This window comes from Narcine bancroftii, chromosome 13 (genome assembly GCF_036971445.1).
Source record: "Narcine bancroftii isolate sNarBan1 chromosome 13, sNarBan1.hap1, whole genome shotgun sequence".
Classification (NCBI taxonomy): Eukaryota; Metazoa; Chordata; class Chondrichthyes; order Torpediniformes; family Narcinidae; genus Narcine; species Narcine bancroftii.
The window spans coordinates 29596998-29612824 of record NC_091481.1 but is presented as its reverse complement, the minus strand read 5'-3'; the positions used below and the strand labels follow the sequence as shown (position 1 = coordinate 29612824).

The following is a 15827-nucleotide window of genomic DNA, read 5'->3' as shown; positions in this document are numbered from 1 at the left end:
CTTCTTCTTTCTTCTCCAGTGAATTTTCTTCTTCTTTTCCCATTGATTTTATTTTCTCCTTCTTGGGTGCTATCTTCTTTCTCTTCTCTGTAACTTTAACTTCTATTTCTTGTAATTTATATTTGTTGAGCTTTGTCTTTTCCTGACTTTTTTTCTTTTTTTCTGGAGAGGGCTGGTTTTACTCAACCGGCCACTACTCCATCACGTGACTCCTCCTACCAGGTGGCCCTTGATGTTTTAGTCAATGATATGTTAGGAGCAATATTAATTGTGTAAATATTCTCAATTTCTAACAATTAAGAATTATCCTAGCAGACTGGAAGTTAGTGAATATCATACTACTGTTTAAAATAGGATGCAGGCAAAAGGCAGGTAAATAAGCTCAACTTCTGTAGTCATGAAAATGCTTGAGTGTATAATTAAAGAAGTAATAGTGAAAATCTTTTCAGAGATATATATGCACATAACTGATAGGCAGTTAAATCATAGAGACACAAAGCATGGAAACAGGCGCTTCACACATCAGCTACCATCAGGCACCCGTTACACTAATTCCATTCCCTTCACTCATCTCCCAGATTCCACCAGTCACCTTCACATCTGCAGCAACTTACTGTGACCAATTAACCAACCCACTCTGATCGTCGTTGGGGCATGGGAGGAAACCGGAGCACCGCAGGAAGAACATTCAAACTTCATGCAGACAGCACCAAAGGACAGGATTGAACCCGGGTCACCAGAACTGTGAAACAGCGGCTTTTTGGCTTTGAAATTATGCTGTCCAAATACAGAGATGTATCTCTATGACATCCCTTCAGGGAAAAGGACAACTACAGCGAACATCTCCCTGCATTGTTTAAATTCACCTCCTTGGTCGTTCCCAGTCAGTTAAGATTGAATAATCCATTAATCGGCATGTAATCCAGCACTTTAATTATTTCACCTTGCTCTATGTGATCAACTTGACTACTTACCAGGCCTGAAATCATGACCCCATTGACTGCAACAATGAACTTCATCCACCGCAATACGAGTTAGGCAACCTGCTTGGTAAGCCTTTTCCAGCTTGGACATAAAGACTTTGCTTTTGGCAATCTTCTCTGGGGTCACGTACAGGAGCTTCAACTTGGAGGACTTGTTGAGCATTTCATCATGGACCCACTTGACATGTTCCTATCAAAGAGAGCATTGAAGAAATTACTGGAAAGCTGGACATCACTAGGTTGAGTAGGATAGCCATCTCACTTTTGCTAACAATCGCACTTTTGAAGTCAAGTAAGACAAATGGTCAGCAGTTAGAAACTCATCTTTGTACATAATGCTCCAACACCTCTGCCAGATCATAGCCTTACAATTCGTCTCGTTTATAGATTTTAGTAATACTAAAGGAATAACCATAGCAATCAACTTAAAACTGTCTCAATTAAGGTTGCAATCTTCAGCTGCAAGGTTCACAAAGCAGCATTGCCAGGTTGCTGTGTGGCTCCGTACTCAGCCCCATTATTACATGATTCACTTATTACCAATTCTTCTAGCAGCTAGCATTTAGCCTAGCAAATCTGATCATGGCATCCACCTCTTAAATGTAATATCAGCAGGTCTTTAACTTGAAGGATTAACTCAGTTTCTTTCTCCACAGATGCTGCCTGATCTGTTGAGTCTTTCCAGCATTTTCTGTTTTTGTTTCATACTTGCAGCATCTACAATTCTTCAATTTAACTTATCCGAGGAGTTTGTGAACAGGGCAATCGGCCTCCCAAATCTATCAACTAAAGACAGCATAAAGTCCGAATCATTTCATGTCAGAATATTTCATCTCAAAGCCCATGTAGAAATTAAAAAAAGAAAAAAATATATATTGGAGAACTTAAGTAAATTATTTTTTAAATTCTTCTTCAATAATTAAAATTTTCAAGATTAAGACATACCTGTAAAAGAACATTTCAGTACCAGAGAGATTGTTTGGATTTATGCTGTGACTGGCTCATCCTGACATTTGCTATACTTTTGAACATATTAATCACCCTATCATGAGGATTTTTCACCATTAGGTGGACTGCAATACAGTCTATCTTATTTATATTTAATGTATTCACGACAGAGGCCTTTTCACATTGGAAAGCCGCTAATTGGGTCATTCATGTTGAACCAAGAACAAAAGGTTTAGTGCGCCCTTTCGCGTTACCTCCCCAGTACCCCAGAGCAAAGGGAGGACATGCAGAGCAGTGACATCTCTCTGCTTTACTCCATTTATTTCACGTTCCCCAAAATTCCTCAGAAAACCATGCCTGGTGCTCTCATAAAGATGGTTTGATAGGGATAGCACATTACATTTTCCTTTGTCGGCCACTTTTTATTCCCCTTGCTGGTACAAATGATACTGAGAAAACAGCAGCCTTGTATTCCATTTTAACTTCATTGTAATTTTGATTGCTGTAATTTCCTTTTAAAGAATTGACTGCATCCTTCCGACAGATAATGTAAGAAATTAAAAAATAAAAGCAAGCTGTTTTTACTGGTTACTATATTGTGCAAGTATTCACTATTGATTAACTGAGTATTATTTGATTCTTATTCAGTGACTAAGTTTGATGGCTGTTTTGCTATCACTGGATGCCTTTCTAAATTGTGCATTTGTTCCCCATTCTGTCGACTGAGATGAACAAATGCTAATTTTACAGTGGTATATATTCCAAATCCTATCCAAACAACAATGGTAGCGTAGCATCAAAATATAATCTAATATACTATGGCTAAATGGAAATTAAACTAGACAAATAGTGAAGCATTTTTGTGTGACATTCATAGAATGCATCATCTAATAGTCATTGTGTTTCTGTTATATCTCATTATTGAAAAGCCTTAACCTTTTCAAGTCACTGTCTGTAAATTGAAAATTGAAAAGCATGAAAAGAAAACCAGGAGGTCGCAGACATGCAAAGAACGTCATGAACAGGTCATTAATGGGACCCAGCAAATTGGGTCAGACTGGAGCCCATTTGAAATGGATCGGCTCTGATACTACCTCCCTAGGTGGTTGTGTCTTGGGTCGAAATGGAGCCCCCATCCGGGTTTGGGAGCATTCACACTGGTAGGTGCACTGCTAAATTGCCATTTAATTCCCGTTTTCAAGCACCAATGAGAAAGGGGCTAATGATAGATAGATTTTTGAAGAGGAAATGAGAGTTATGAGGAACAAGTATCACTGAATCCACGGCCAGATCAGTCATGAGTTATTAAATGGCAGAGCAGGCTCAATGGCCAGATGGCTACACCTGCTCCCATTTCTTGAGCTCTTAACTTGCCAGTAGACCATAATTTCTGATGAATATGGAACCTCAGTGTAGGATCACTGAAAACTACTTTCCAGTCTATTTCTTCCAGAGTTCATGGGGCCCTGTGTATCATTTTGACTGCCATCTTTTTGTATAGTGGAACAGTACAACTTATCGAGCTGTGTTATATTTTCAGATCCTTTTCAGATGAAGATGTTAAGCAGTTCAAACTTTTCTTACCTTTGTGCTGTTAGAATTCACCATGGTGGATGGGATGTTCAATTGTTCAAGAACCATCAGTTGATCTTCCATTAATGAAATCAATGGACAGATTACCAAAGTAAATCCTAATCAAACAAATAAACCATTATTTCTCACCAGCCAACTCTTAATATCTATTTCCCTTCAGTATAATGGGCCAGATTGTATTGAATCAGTCACCATTCAGTCTACATCCACCTGCTTGCAATGCAGAGGACCATCTCACTGGTCCTCAGCACTCTCAGGTTGGGCAGCAAAGTCTCAGGTGCAACTAGGCCTTAAAGGGCAAAACGATGAAACTCGACCTCAAAGGCTCTGAAAGATGTCAAAACCTGGGAGTGAAGCATCTATCTCTGAATTCTGAGATATTCAAAATGTATTATGATTGAAGTAATTTTTAATTATATTATAGAATATAAAATAATTAACAAAATTAAACAATTTTTTTTAAATAACCTTAATTTAAAAAATTAATGGACAACTCCCTGGCTCACGGCTAACAGTTCCACCAAACCTTAGCTTGCTGAAATATGCTCAATCAATTTGGCCAACTCACACTGTTTATCCATGAAACAAACACCTCAGTTTGGTTTTTATAATAGTCTGTCAATTAAAGAATTGATGAGATTCCACTGCAACAACAAATTTAGTTTCTTGAGTTTTAGGGAGAAGTTGGATAAGCTGGGTCTTTATATCCCATGAGCAAAGAAGGCCGAAGGGTGAGATTATGGAGGTTTACAAAATCATGATGGTCAAGGATAAAATGAATTTTCACAGTATATTTCCCCAGAGTAGATGATTTGAGAATTAAGGGACATACAGTAGGTTTAAAGTGAGAGGTGAGGAATTTATGAAGGAACTGAGGGGCAACTTTTTCTCCTCAGAGGGTTAATAAGATGTGCAGAGAAGATTTACTAGAATGTTGCCTAGACTTCAGGAACTGAGTTACAGGGAAAGGTTACACAGGTTAGGACTTTATTCTCTGGAGTGTGGAAGAATGAGGGAGATTTGATAAAATTATGAGGGGAATAGACGGAGTAAATGTAGATGGGCTTTTTCCACTGAGGGGAGGTGAGATACAAATGAGAAGACATGGGTTAAGGGTGAAAGGGGAAAAGTGTAGGGGGTAACATGAGGGGGAACTTCTTCACACAGAGAGTGGAGGAAGTGTGGAACAAGCTTCCAGCTGAAGTGGTAAATACAGGCTCAATTTTAACATTGAAGAAGAATTTTGACAGGTACATGGATGGGAGAGGTATGGAGGGCTATAGGCAGGTGCAGGTCAGTGGGACTAGACAAAATTGGTTTGGCACAGACTAGGTGGTCTATTTCTGTGCTGTAATTGTTCTATGTAACCAAGAGTAAAATTCCAAGTGGAATCAGGGTAATCGTGACATTGGACTAAGCTTTCCTAGTCAGTCTCCATAACGTCCACCTAGCATCACACACATTTAATGACATAAATTGTAGTGCAACATACAGTTGAAAACCTTCTGAACAATAAAGTAGAACTCCTTGTATCGAAAACAAATGCTATTTTTAAGTCACACAAAAACAAAAATAACAACCAACTTCCACATTTTGGCATGACTATCACAACCACTTGGCACACAACAGGACAGTCCCCAAGACTTCTCCGTGACGCACCCCCAAATTATCCATACTCTGCGCAAACCAGAAAAGAAAACCTTCAGGAGCTAATACCACACAGGAAGGAGGAATACCCTGTCTTTTAGCCAAATGATACACTGTGCTGTGGTTGGTTTATGCGAGGTAGAGTCAGGCAGACTAAGGTGGCAACAGATTGAGTTTGGTTGAGGGGTGGGGAAGACTGAGTATATATAGGACTGTAAAGATCACCTTGTCATAGCTAGCGATGTAATGGTCTGACGTTACTCCACTATACAGGCTGCTTTGCCTGGGGGAGGGTGGTGGGTTGGGCAGCAACATGTCAGCATCTCCCTCAGAGATCTTTTGTGCATTGCCACCCCTTTTGTCTTCCTCTGCTTCACCACAGCACAGTGTGTGTATTGCTGCTGTCTGCCTGGTATAGGGAGTGTGGCTAGAAGGATGGCTACCTATGGAAGAGGTGGCAGCAACGATAAATTGGAAGTATTTCTGTCAAGATCCACATGTCATGACTTAACCATAGGACCACAAAAATTCTGTTACACCAGTTTCAGTCAATTTTGTGATTTTATTTAATGAGGACCTGATTTATCACTGGCACTAAACAAAATTCTAGCCCCCAGAAAGGGGAAATCCAATCTAAACAAAGGGCAGCAAACTACAGTACATACCTGTGGAGCAGATAGCTGGCAGCTCATAGCACAAACTCTTCCCACCACCTGTCGGCATTATCAGGAACAAATCCTTCCCTGCCATGGTAACATTGATGGCTTGAAGCTGCAGTGGTCGGAAGGAGTGGAGTTTAAACACATCCTTCAATCTCTCATCCACCTTCTGTGACCATGGAAAATCTAGCCAGGGATACAACACTGGTTGGGTAAATTTTCCAAACAGATAGTCTTTCCACCTGCTTTGATATCAGCAGAATGCTGAAAATTATGGAGGCTTTGATGAGACAAACCTGAGTGCAGTAAAATTCAATTTCCAATTGTTTACAAACCCCATTGGATTAGGATTAAGGGTCACATTTCTAACCTTTCCTTTAAATAACATTGGGGTCAAATTTCCTCTCAAAAGACACCAGGATCCCATTTCTCACCCTCCTATTTAATAAAAACAAGACACCATTTATCGCCCAGCCTTTAAACATACCAAAGCCCCTTTTCTCGCCCTCCCTTTAAGCACACCAGGACCTGGTTTTTCTGTACTCCCTTCAACTCGTGGGGCCCTGTTACCTGTTCTTCCTTCAAAAGCAAAGTGGCACTAATTCCCAGCCTCCCTTTAGACACAATGGGGCTCAACTTCTTAAATTCTCATGAAACTTGCTGGTTAACTACACTGTAATAATTTATGAAAAAGTGAACTGAAAGCATATTGGATCATTATTAGGAATGACTTCCATCAGGCGAGAAAATCTCTCAATTTGGCGCCAGAGTTCTTGTCTCCTTATTTAAGAAAGGATATATTTGCCTTAAAGGCAGTTTAGAGAAATGTCATCAATTTGGAAATAATTTTCCTGACCGAAGACTGATAAAGGTGAATTGAAACATTTACAATCCTGAAAGGACATTCCCTCAGTGGGATAACAAAATCATTTAAGATGAGAAATAACTTCTCCTCAGTGAATGTTTACTCATGACAGAGAGAAAGAGATTAGATTCAGACCACTAAAGGAACTGCTCACACTAACCATTTGACACTCATATTTACAAAATGATATTTATTTGTTTATGTGAATACTTGTCCTGCATATGTATTGTTTGTCTGCATGTGTGTAATGACTGGTTGAGAACTCGGTTTTGTCAGATTTACACTTGTGCAATCATATGATAATAAACTTGACTGGAGACCACTAGTTAGATCAGCTCTGTCTAATTTCAGCTCCTTTTCTTATTCTTATTGTAATGAGCATTTTATCCTGGATTTAAATTTCAGCAATATGTAGCTCATAAACATCTATTTATGTGCTTGTATACTGCAGATGTATTTAACCATCCATGCAAACTATACTGTATGTGGCAAACAAATAATTATGAATTACTTCAGCTTACGCTATTAAAATGAACAGTCATGAAGTTAATGGTTCAAGCTACCACGTTGATCTCTACACTGAAATTTCAGATCATCATCGGCATATTAATGCTGATTAAAGGTGCAGTCATTCAAATGGGACGTGAGAGCAAAGCTTACTACTGCAAGTATTCAAAGACATTGGCATTCTTCCAACATCCTAGCTAAACTTCCCTCAATGAATTCTACAAGAAACAGCTGATCTCTTTATCGATCTGCTCCTTGTAGAATCCTTCTGTGTGAAAACAAAATTCAATGGTGATCAATTGACTCTAAAGCAGTTTGATCTACCAGCTGACAAAAAAAAATACTTAACATTTTATCCTTCTCCCTGCATAATTCTTTCTCATTAATTTGCAGACAAGTGTAATCAGTTTGTTCAGTCATTTGACCTTTTTTGTTTCTCCCCACGTTCCTAACACATCCTCAGATCATTTTGAAACTTGCAAAACATAATCTACTAACCAGGAGGTGGAATATTTATTCAACCATGCAACAGGAGATATTACCATTGCATACTTCATAGCTCCATGGTGTCATTTTCCAACAATCTAAAATAAGGGACCAGAAAGAGCCCAAACTTCTCGAATTGATTCTGATGTTATCCAAGTGAACAGCTCTTATGTGATGAAGAGTGGCAGGAACGCTAATTCTTACCAGTGGAAGAGAAAATCCTCAAGGTCTCGTTCCCCACAGCATCTGGGAATCATTGTGGGGTATCTCTCTTGATTAAGAGTTTGATCTTGATCTTTGTTGCAATTTGGAGAGTTTACACTTTTCCCCAGAGTTCTTGCAAGCTTCACTATCTGCTCTCTTTTTTTTCCCCCCAACATTGAAAAGAGATAAGGGTTAGTGTATTAGTCGTCACTACAAATTACACCTAGATTAGGTGGAATAAAGTTAAAGTTGAAGGACCTGTGAGAGAGAATAGGTTACAGAAAACTAAGTGAGAGAATATAATTGGTGGGATTCCTCTGAGACACAGCAGACAATGGCCTCCCTCTCTGTCATTAGAAAAATATGTATGACCAATTTTACTATTGTAAAAGGCACTAATTTTTACTTGTGTGAAGGCCAAGAAATTTCCAATTTACAATACGATCTCCAGCTGCAACTGCATCACTATATGTTCAACAAAAATGATTCCCAGGCCTTGGCAAGAAACCCATCAATATTACTACATATTTAGAAGGTGCAGAGTAAAGAAGCAAAAGAAGAAGAGAAAGCTGTCATTCGGTCCATTGAGACAGGGCTGAGTCTTCCATAGAGCAATCCTCTTTGTCCCACATCCCTGCATACTATCCCTTGATACTATTATCCAATCATGACCCACCATCACCCTCTTCCAAATCTAATCAATTGTGTAAAAAACATTTCTCTTGGTATCCTCTCTAGATCTTTGGGCAGGCCCTTTAAATCTGCACTCTTCCTACTGGCCTTTCAGCCATTCTACGAACAGCACAGTAACAGGCCCTTCTGCCCTTGCTTCCCAATAACACCAAAATGTCCCACAACTCCACAGGTTTTTGAAGGAAGAAGAGAAATAAGTGTTCTCTATTTACCTTCTAAATTTCCTTCAATGTTTTAAACACTGCCATACCTACTCCAACTCCAGCTCCTCTCTCCTAATGACAATCCCATATCCCCTGATCCACTCCAATAAACCTCTTCTGTACCTTCCTGCAAATTATTCACATTTTTTCCCCAAAAACATTACACACAAAAAGCCAGCTGGCTTTTGTACTTGGTACCTCTTTTTGTAAATTCTGATTGCTGCTCTGTTGACCTGTCTGACCACATGCATCGTCAGATTCTTCTTTGCCCACATCGCCTTTAAATTTAAATTCTTCCTACTGAAATGTTTCACTTCAGAATTCACCCCATTCCATTAACTACTAAATTCCCTACGAATTTTCATTCTCCCACTCTTTGAAATATCATGCACCTCCAACTCAAGTTCATTGGTGTGCATCAAAAAAAAACAACAGCGGTTCATCGGGTGAACCATGAGGAATTCCACACCTCCATACAGTTGAGAAACAACTATTTCTCACGGTAATCTTTAAGTAATTATTTTGCTGATTTTGGAACACTCCATTACTGCTCCTTTTATTCAATGTCGCTAATCTCAGAAGGAACAAGAAAACCGATGATGCTGGAAACCAAAAAATTTTTTAAAAGCTGCTGTTGCCAGTAAGTAGTCACCATCTGTGGAAAGAGAAGCAGGTTCACAATTGGCAAGGACCTGCAATATTAACTGTTTTCCTGTCTGCAGATACTACTTGACCTGCTGAGTGTTCCTAGCACTTTATCCCATTCTTGCTAATATCTAAACACCCATGTGAAAATCCCGATATATAATTTATTAAAATTATGAAGCTGCCCAAATTAAGACCCCAGTTAGGTTGGGTTGAATATTCCTTGGGCCAATGCAAGGTGATGAAATCCACCATGTTAATGCATGACTGCTGTTTTACTGAGTTCAGAAGAAAGTGGATCAGATCCAAATTCACCATACCTTTCTTGTTCCAGTCCTCTACAGATGCCCCGGGTGCTGTGCTGGAACCTGCCTCATCATCCTCAGACAGTTTCTTTATCTTTTTGCTTAGTTGCAGCCTCCTCTTCTGCAGAGCCTGCTGCTTTTCCAGTAGTTCTTGTATCTGGACCTCCAAGGCGTCCATCTCACTGTTGATCAACACCAATTCCTCCTCTATTTCTGCACATAAAACAAATTTTCAAATCAGTATTATTGTGTTACTCCAGCGTTTGCAACAAAACAGAGTACAAACACATGAAGACATTGCTTGAAGTAGACTTTGTAAAGTCCTAGATAATTCTAAGGCTGAAATGGATGCCCTCAGCTCTGCTAGGTCCTGACACCGAGGGGCAGTTAGAGAGGATAATAGTGGGTGCCCTCTCACTCAGATTTTGGGAGAATTAACAATTAGAAGTGGTCCTCTTTTTGTGTAAACCAAAATGAACACAGAAGCAGAGAGTCAGGCCTGCAACTGTCCTCACGTCTCAATATTCTTCACTGGTAACTGGCTGGAAGGCACAGCTTGTTTCAGGGAATAAGCAGACTGAACAAATGTGCCAGTGCACCTGCACCTTATCTTGGGCAGAATCAAATATTCTCTGGAGTACAACAGCATGATGGGACAACAGGAAGATTGACTTACATGTTTGTACGACAAACCAAAATGCAGTCCTCACCAATCTCCTTTAAATAAATTGACAGACAGTAAATAGAGCTTCATTGTGAAAGATTTCAATTAAAGGGAAAAGCAATTAAAAAACAATCACATGGACACAGATAATGTTTACAATACACAATATTTCTCCAATTCACTGGCCTACCGATCTTCCAGCCTTTCCATTATTTCTCTGCATTCCAATCAAGAAGTCATTGTATATCAAGACTGATTCCCCAGTACTCATTCTTATATTATCACTGACTCTGGGTGAGACAAAAGGAGAGGAATAAGGAACAGACTTTAGGAGCCACAGGGTCTACTCCTCTTATTTTCCATGTTCTTATTTGGCAAGGCTTACTGCATTTCACTCCCATTAGAATTCAAAGAAAAGAAAGCATCTAAATCCTAAAATGCTAATATAGAAATGCAGGAAACATTTTTCCAAAATTGAGATTAATCTTAAAAGCTGAGAGAGTTTAACTTCCTCCTAAGAGCCTAATGCTACATTATGGGCAAACACCACACAACTTGCAAGTGTGCACCGAGAGAGACTCTCACTAATGTCAAGAGTGTACCATGCTTAGCTCACCTGAAATATCAGCCATTCTTGAAATACGGAAACAACCACCACTCAGTGTACTGATACACCTTCAAAACCTACAAAACAATATTTCTTTGTGTTAATTTCAGAACATCGAATCATGGCATTTTTATTTAAAAAATCATTGGGTGACAAGAAGTTCATTTTAAAAAAGCCTCCACAGTACCTTCAACAGACACAGAAGACATTACACAAAAAGACTCTCACAGGGTGGTATGTGATGTCAGATTTATTGTCAGAGTATATACATGACAATCTGAAATCTGAATCTGAAAATCATGGGTGCCCAAACTGAAGCCAAATCCAAAGGTAACCAACAAATTCTGGAATTGGGTCCATCAGCTTATTTGTGCTTCTATTTAATTCTTAGCACAATGCCCTCAGAAAAAGTGGGTCCTTTCACCAGGTTTTCAAGAGGAATTTGAATTTTTAGATTTGAATTGTTATCGTCATGGGTACCAAGAAACAGTGAAAATCTTTATTTTGCATGCTATCCAAGCAAGTCAAAAATAGATTGATTGGTGCACTTTGTTGGTTGTAGCGTGGTAATACATGGAGTTCTGTGGGGATCAGTGCTCACACCTATTCACAAAACACATCAATGTTTTATGGGGAAATGAAAGTTGCACAAATGCTCCAATCTGATTTAGAAAAGTTAAGCGGGTAGACAATTGTTTGGCAAATTCTTAAACCAGAAGGGCTGAATAGATTGCAGAAGTGTGTAATGGTGTCCTTGTACACAAGTTGCTGAAAACAAGTGTTCAGATAGAGAAAGATAGGAAGGTAAAAGGTACATTAGTCTTCACTGCAAGAGGAATGGGGAGCAAGGGTGCTTTGCTGCACCACACAAAGGCCTTAATGCTCCATCTGGACCATTGACTCCACTTCTAACCAAAAGGATAGTGTGACAAAATATAGATGTGTTTTTGGGAGAGAAATTGGGTAGAGATTTTAGTGTAGGTCACGTACAAACACTTTAAAAAAGATCTTATTTAAAATGCTGGAGCTCTGCTCATACTAGACATGCCGGGGCCAACAGACTTTGGAAAAAGCTTTGAAGAGTGCCCAAGAGACTTAACTAATGGACTGTTGTTTCCAAAAAGGCAACAGATGAAAGATCTTGTCACTGCATTCTGTCTGGAGAGGAACTTGCTGTTCTAGAAGGGTCATGTGATTTTGCAAGCAGAGAGAGTCAAACAGGCTTTTCTGTGTGTGTGTGTGTGAGAGAGAGAGAGAGAGAGAGAGAGAGAGAGAGAGAGAGAGAGAGAGAGAGAGAGAGAGAGAGAGAGAGAGAGAGAGAGAGAGAGAGAGAGAGAGAGATTGGAATTGGAATATGACAAGCTGGCAAACTTGTGGAAAACTCAATTTGGAAGATGTGTTATGAGGGCTTAGTTCAGCCTAGTTAAAGCCCTTGTGGTTCATGCAAGAGGAGAGGATTGGCTGCCTTATGTTTCACTTGAAATAAGAGAAACAAAGAGGAACTCTGTGGTGACCTGAAAGAAAGATGTTATCATCTAGAGAACCCTGATGGGGCAAGTTTCTTTGGCAAGACACTGAAATGGCTGATTAAAAAGGAATCAGTTGGGGTGTCCAGCGTACAACAAATCTCTCTCTGAAAACCAACAAGAACCTTCCTGAGTGGTAACCATTTAACTTTCAAGCACCAAAGTCTGGTGAACTTTATAAATGTTAAATTCTGTGCACAGTATAAGAATTGCCTGCAACCAGTGAACTTGGAGGAATGAGAAGTGAGATTGGACTGTGAATCAAATAACTTTTCTAAACTTACACATTACATACACATGTGCTTAGAATTAGAAGGGGGTTAAGTTAGGTTAGTTAAGTCAATTGTGATGTTAAAGTGTGATTCTGTTTTCATGTTTAAAGATAATTAAACAACTTTTGTTTAAGTAACCATTTGTCTTGGTGAATATCTATTGCTGCTGAGTTTTGGGGTCCTCTGGGCTCATAACAATATTCATGGGGTAGCAGGATGGAGAGATAATGGGATTAATTATACCAATAATGCAATGGGCTTTAGAAGAACATGAGGATATCTTTTGGAAACCACTAACATTCTAGAAGGTCTGTACAGATTAGATATGGAAAGGATGCACCTGTGGCATGCCATGTAAGAAAAATATCAGGAGAACTTGGTGGGATATGGATAGGGTTGGAGAAGGGCAAAAGAGGGAAGGAGGAATGGAGATAAAAGAAGAATAGCTGTACCAACATACTACAATAGAGTCCTCATTATCTAAAATCCAATCAACAGGAAACTCAAACAACTGGCAAAATAAATAAATAGATCAAGGAAATAAATAAATAAATAGTTTTTCTGATTGATTAGACTGGGCAGATGAACCCCATGGGAAGAGCGCTGAGACTTTGTTGAACACATGCAGGTTTGCCCCGTTAAACTGCCAATGCCTGTCAATGCACACACATTTGTTTTGCTGTCGCCACTAGCATGGAGGTGAGCTAGGTTGTCAGCAGGAGGAAGGTGCGCAAGGGCCTGACCAGGACACTTGCGTGGAGGTGAGTTGGATTGTCAGTGTGAGAAGGTTGTGCCAAGAACCTGACCGGGGCACTTGCGTGGAGGTGAGCTAGGTTGTCAGAATGAGACAGGTGCATCAAGGTCCTGACCAGGAAGTAAGTCAGGTTGTCAGCGTGAGGAAGATGCGCTGAGGGCCTGACTGGGACACTTGTCCCAGCATGGGGATAGGATAAGAAGGGGAGGGGGGAAGATGGCAGCAGTGTTGAGACTTCGCTGTTAACGTTCAGATTTTAGACCAGGTGTGTAAAACAACCCCGATTTTGAGACCGACATTTTTGTTTCAAGGATCATCCTATACACTGGCTTATACAGAAGGCAAAAGCTACACAAGTTTAAAATTGGCAGGGGTTAATTATGACGGCAATACAGTTAGCGTAGTGGCTAGTACGACACTGTTACAGCGCCAGTGACTGGGGTTCAAATTTAAATTTTGTAAGTTACAGGAATTACCTGACTAAAGTGAATGTTACATAATTAAAGACCACAATTCTGATTTTTTTTTAATGACTATATTTTGCACGGTCTTTTCCAAAATGTATTCTTAATGCAGATATATTAGTTAGGCATTGGAAGACTGAGTCTCAGATAATCAGAAAATCCACATATCCAACATCCATGATCCCTAAAGGTTCCAGATAATAGGGATTCTATTGTACTGTTATTCCAAGAGGGGGAATTGAATTGGTCACATTAATACACAGTAGCAATGATTATAGCACCTATTACAAGTGTTTCCAATTTGTTTTGTGCTTCTATCTCAACCCTTTGGCTGGCTTGTGACTGAATTTTGACTAATAAATACCAAGTCAAAAAGGTTTATGTTGTATAACATTTGAGAGCAATTAACTGGAAGCAGTTGAGTTTACCAAGGAACAAAGTTAATATGAATGCTCTGGAATTTTTCCGTTTGGAAATGTTTACATCTACCACAGTTCTCAAGCCAAATTTGGCTGGCCTGTATTCACAGTGAAAGTTACATGAGTCATTGGAACATAGATAATGCTAACTAAAACCAAAATAAAACTAGACTGGGATCTGTTCTCTTTGTCGCCAGTCATTCAATAAAAGATTAGTTGTTTTTTTTTTCAAATTAATGGAAAAATAGATTAAAAAAAACACTCTATATACATAAAACACTCTCTCTCTCTATATATATATATATATATAAAACACTCTCTCTATATATAACACTCTCTCTCTCTCTATATATATATATCTTTGGCTTGGCTTCGCGGACGAAGATTTATGGAGGGGGTAAAAAAGTCCACGTCAGCTGCAGGCTCGTTTGTGGCTGACCAGTCCGATGCGGGACAGGCAGACACGATTGCAGCGGTTGCAAGGGAAAATTGGTTGGTTGGGGTTGGGTGTTGGGTTTTTCCTCCTTTGCCTTTTGTCAGTGAGGTGGGCTCTGCGGTCTTCTTCAAAGGAGGCTGCTGCCCGCCAAACTGTGAGGCGCCAAGATGCACGGTTTGAGGCGTTATCAGCCCACTGGCGGTGGTCAATGTGGCAGGCACCAAGAGATTTCTTTAGGCAGTCCTTGTACCTTTTCTTTGGTGCACCTCTGTCACGGTGGCCAGTGGAGAGCTCGCCATATAATACGATCTTGGGAAGGCGATGGTCCTCCATTCTGGAGACGTGACCCATCCAGCGCAGCTGGATCTTCAGCAGCGTGGACTCGATGCTGTCGACCTCTGCCATCTCGAGTACCTCGACGTTAGGGGTGTGAGCGCTCCAATGGATGTTGAGGATGGAGTTTATATATATATAAACACTATATATATATTCTATCCGTGTGTGTGTGTGTGTGTGTATATATAGTGTGTGTGTGTGTGTGTGTGTGTATATATAGTATGTGTGTATATGTGTGTGTGCACATATATATGTGTGTGTGTACATATAGGTGTGTGTGTACATATAGGTGTGTGTGTACATATACGTGTGTGTGTACATATACGTGTGTGTGTACATATACGTGTGTGTGTACATATACGTGTGTGTGTACATATACGTGTGTGTGTACATATACGTGTGTGTGTACATATACGTGTGTGTGTACATATACGTGTGTGTATACATATACATGTGTGTATACATATACATGTGTGTATACATATACATGTGTGTATACATATACATGTGTGTGTGTGTGTACACATATATATGTGTGTGTGTGTACATTCATATATATATATATGTGTGTGTGCGTGTGTGTATGTGTGTGTATGGATAGAATGAATTTA

At 39.6% G+C, this 15827-nt stretch overlaps 1 protein-coding gene across 4 annotated transcripts in view; it reads right to left on the bottom strand.

Annotated features, from left to right (window-relative positions):
• Nucleotides 1–15827, bottom strand: part of recql (RecQ helicase-like) — a 42508-nt gene that overhangs the window by 25462 nt on the left and 1219 nt on the right. The window contains exons 2-8 of one of the 4 annotated variants that reach the window (XM_069909379.1): nt 11019–11086; nt 10593–10692; nt 10415–10455; nt 9754–9951; nt 5837–6016; nt 3516–3622; nt 975–1173 (exon numbers count right to left, since the gene is read on the bottom strand). In XM_069909379.1, the coding sequence (XP_069765480.1) occupies nt 975–1173; nt 3516–3622; nt 5837–6016; nt 9754–9916 (649 nt within the window). In that variant the 5' untranslated portion in view covers nt 9917–9951; nt 10415–10455; nt 10593–10692; nt 11019–11086. The remainder of the gene's footprint in view (nt 1–974; nt 1174–3515; nt 3623–5836; nt 6017–9753; nt 9952–10414; nt 10456–10592; nt 10693–11018; nt 11087–15827) is intronic. The other 3 variants (XM_069909380.1, XM_069909381.1, XM_069909378.1) reach the window with 3 other exon arrangements.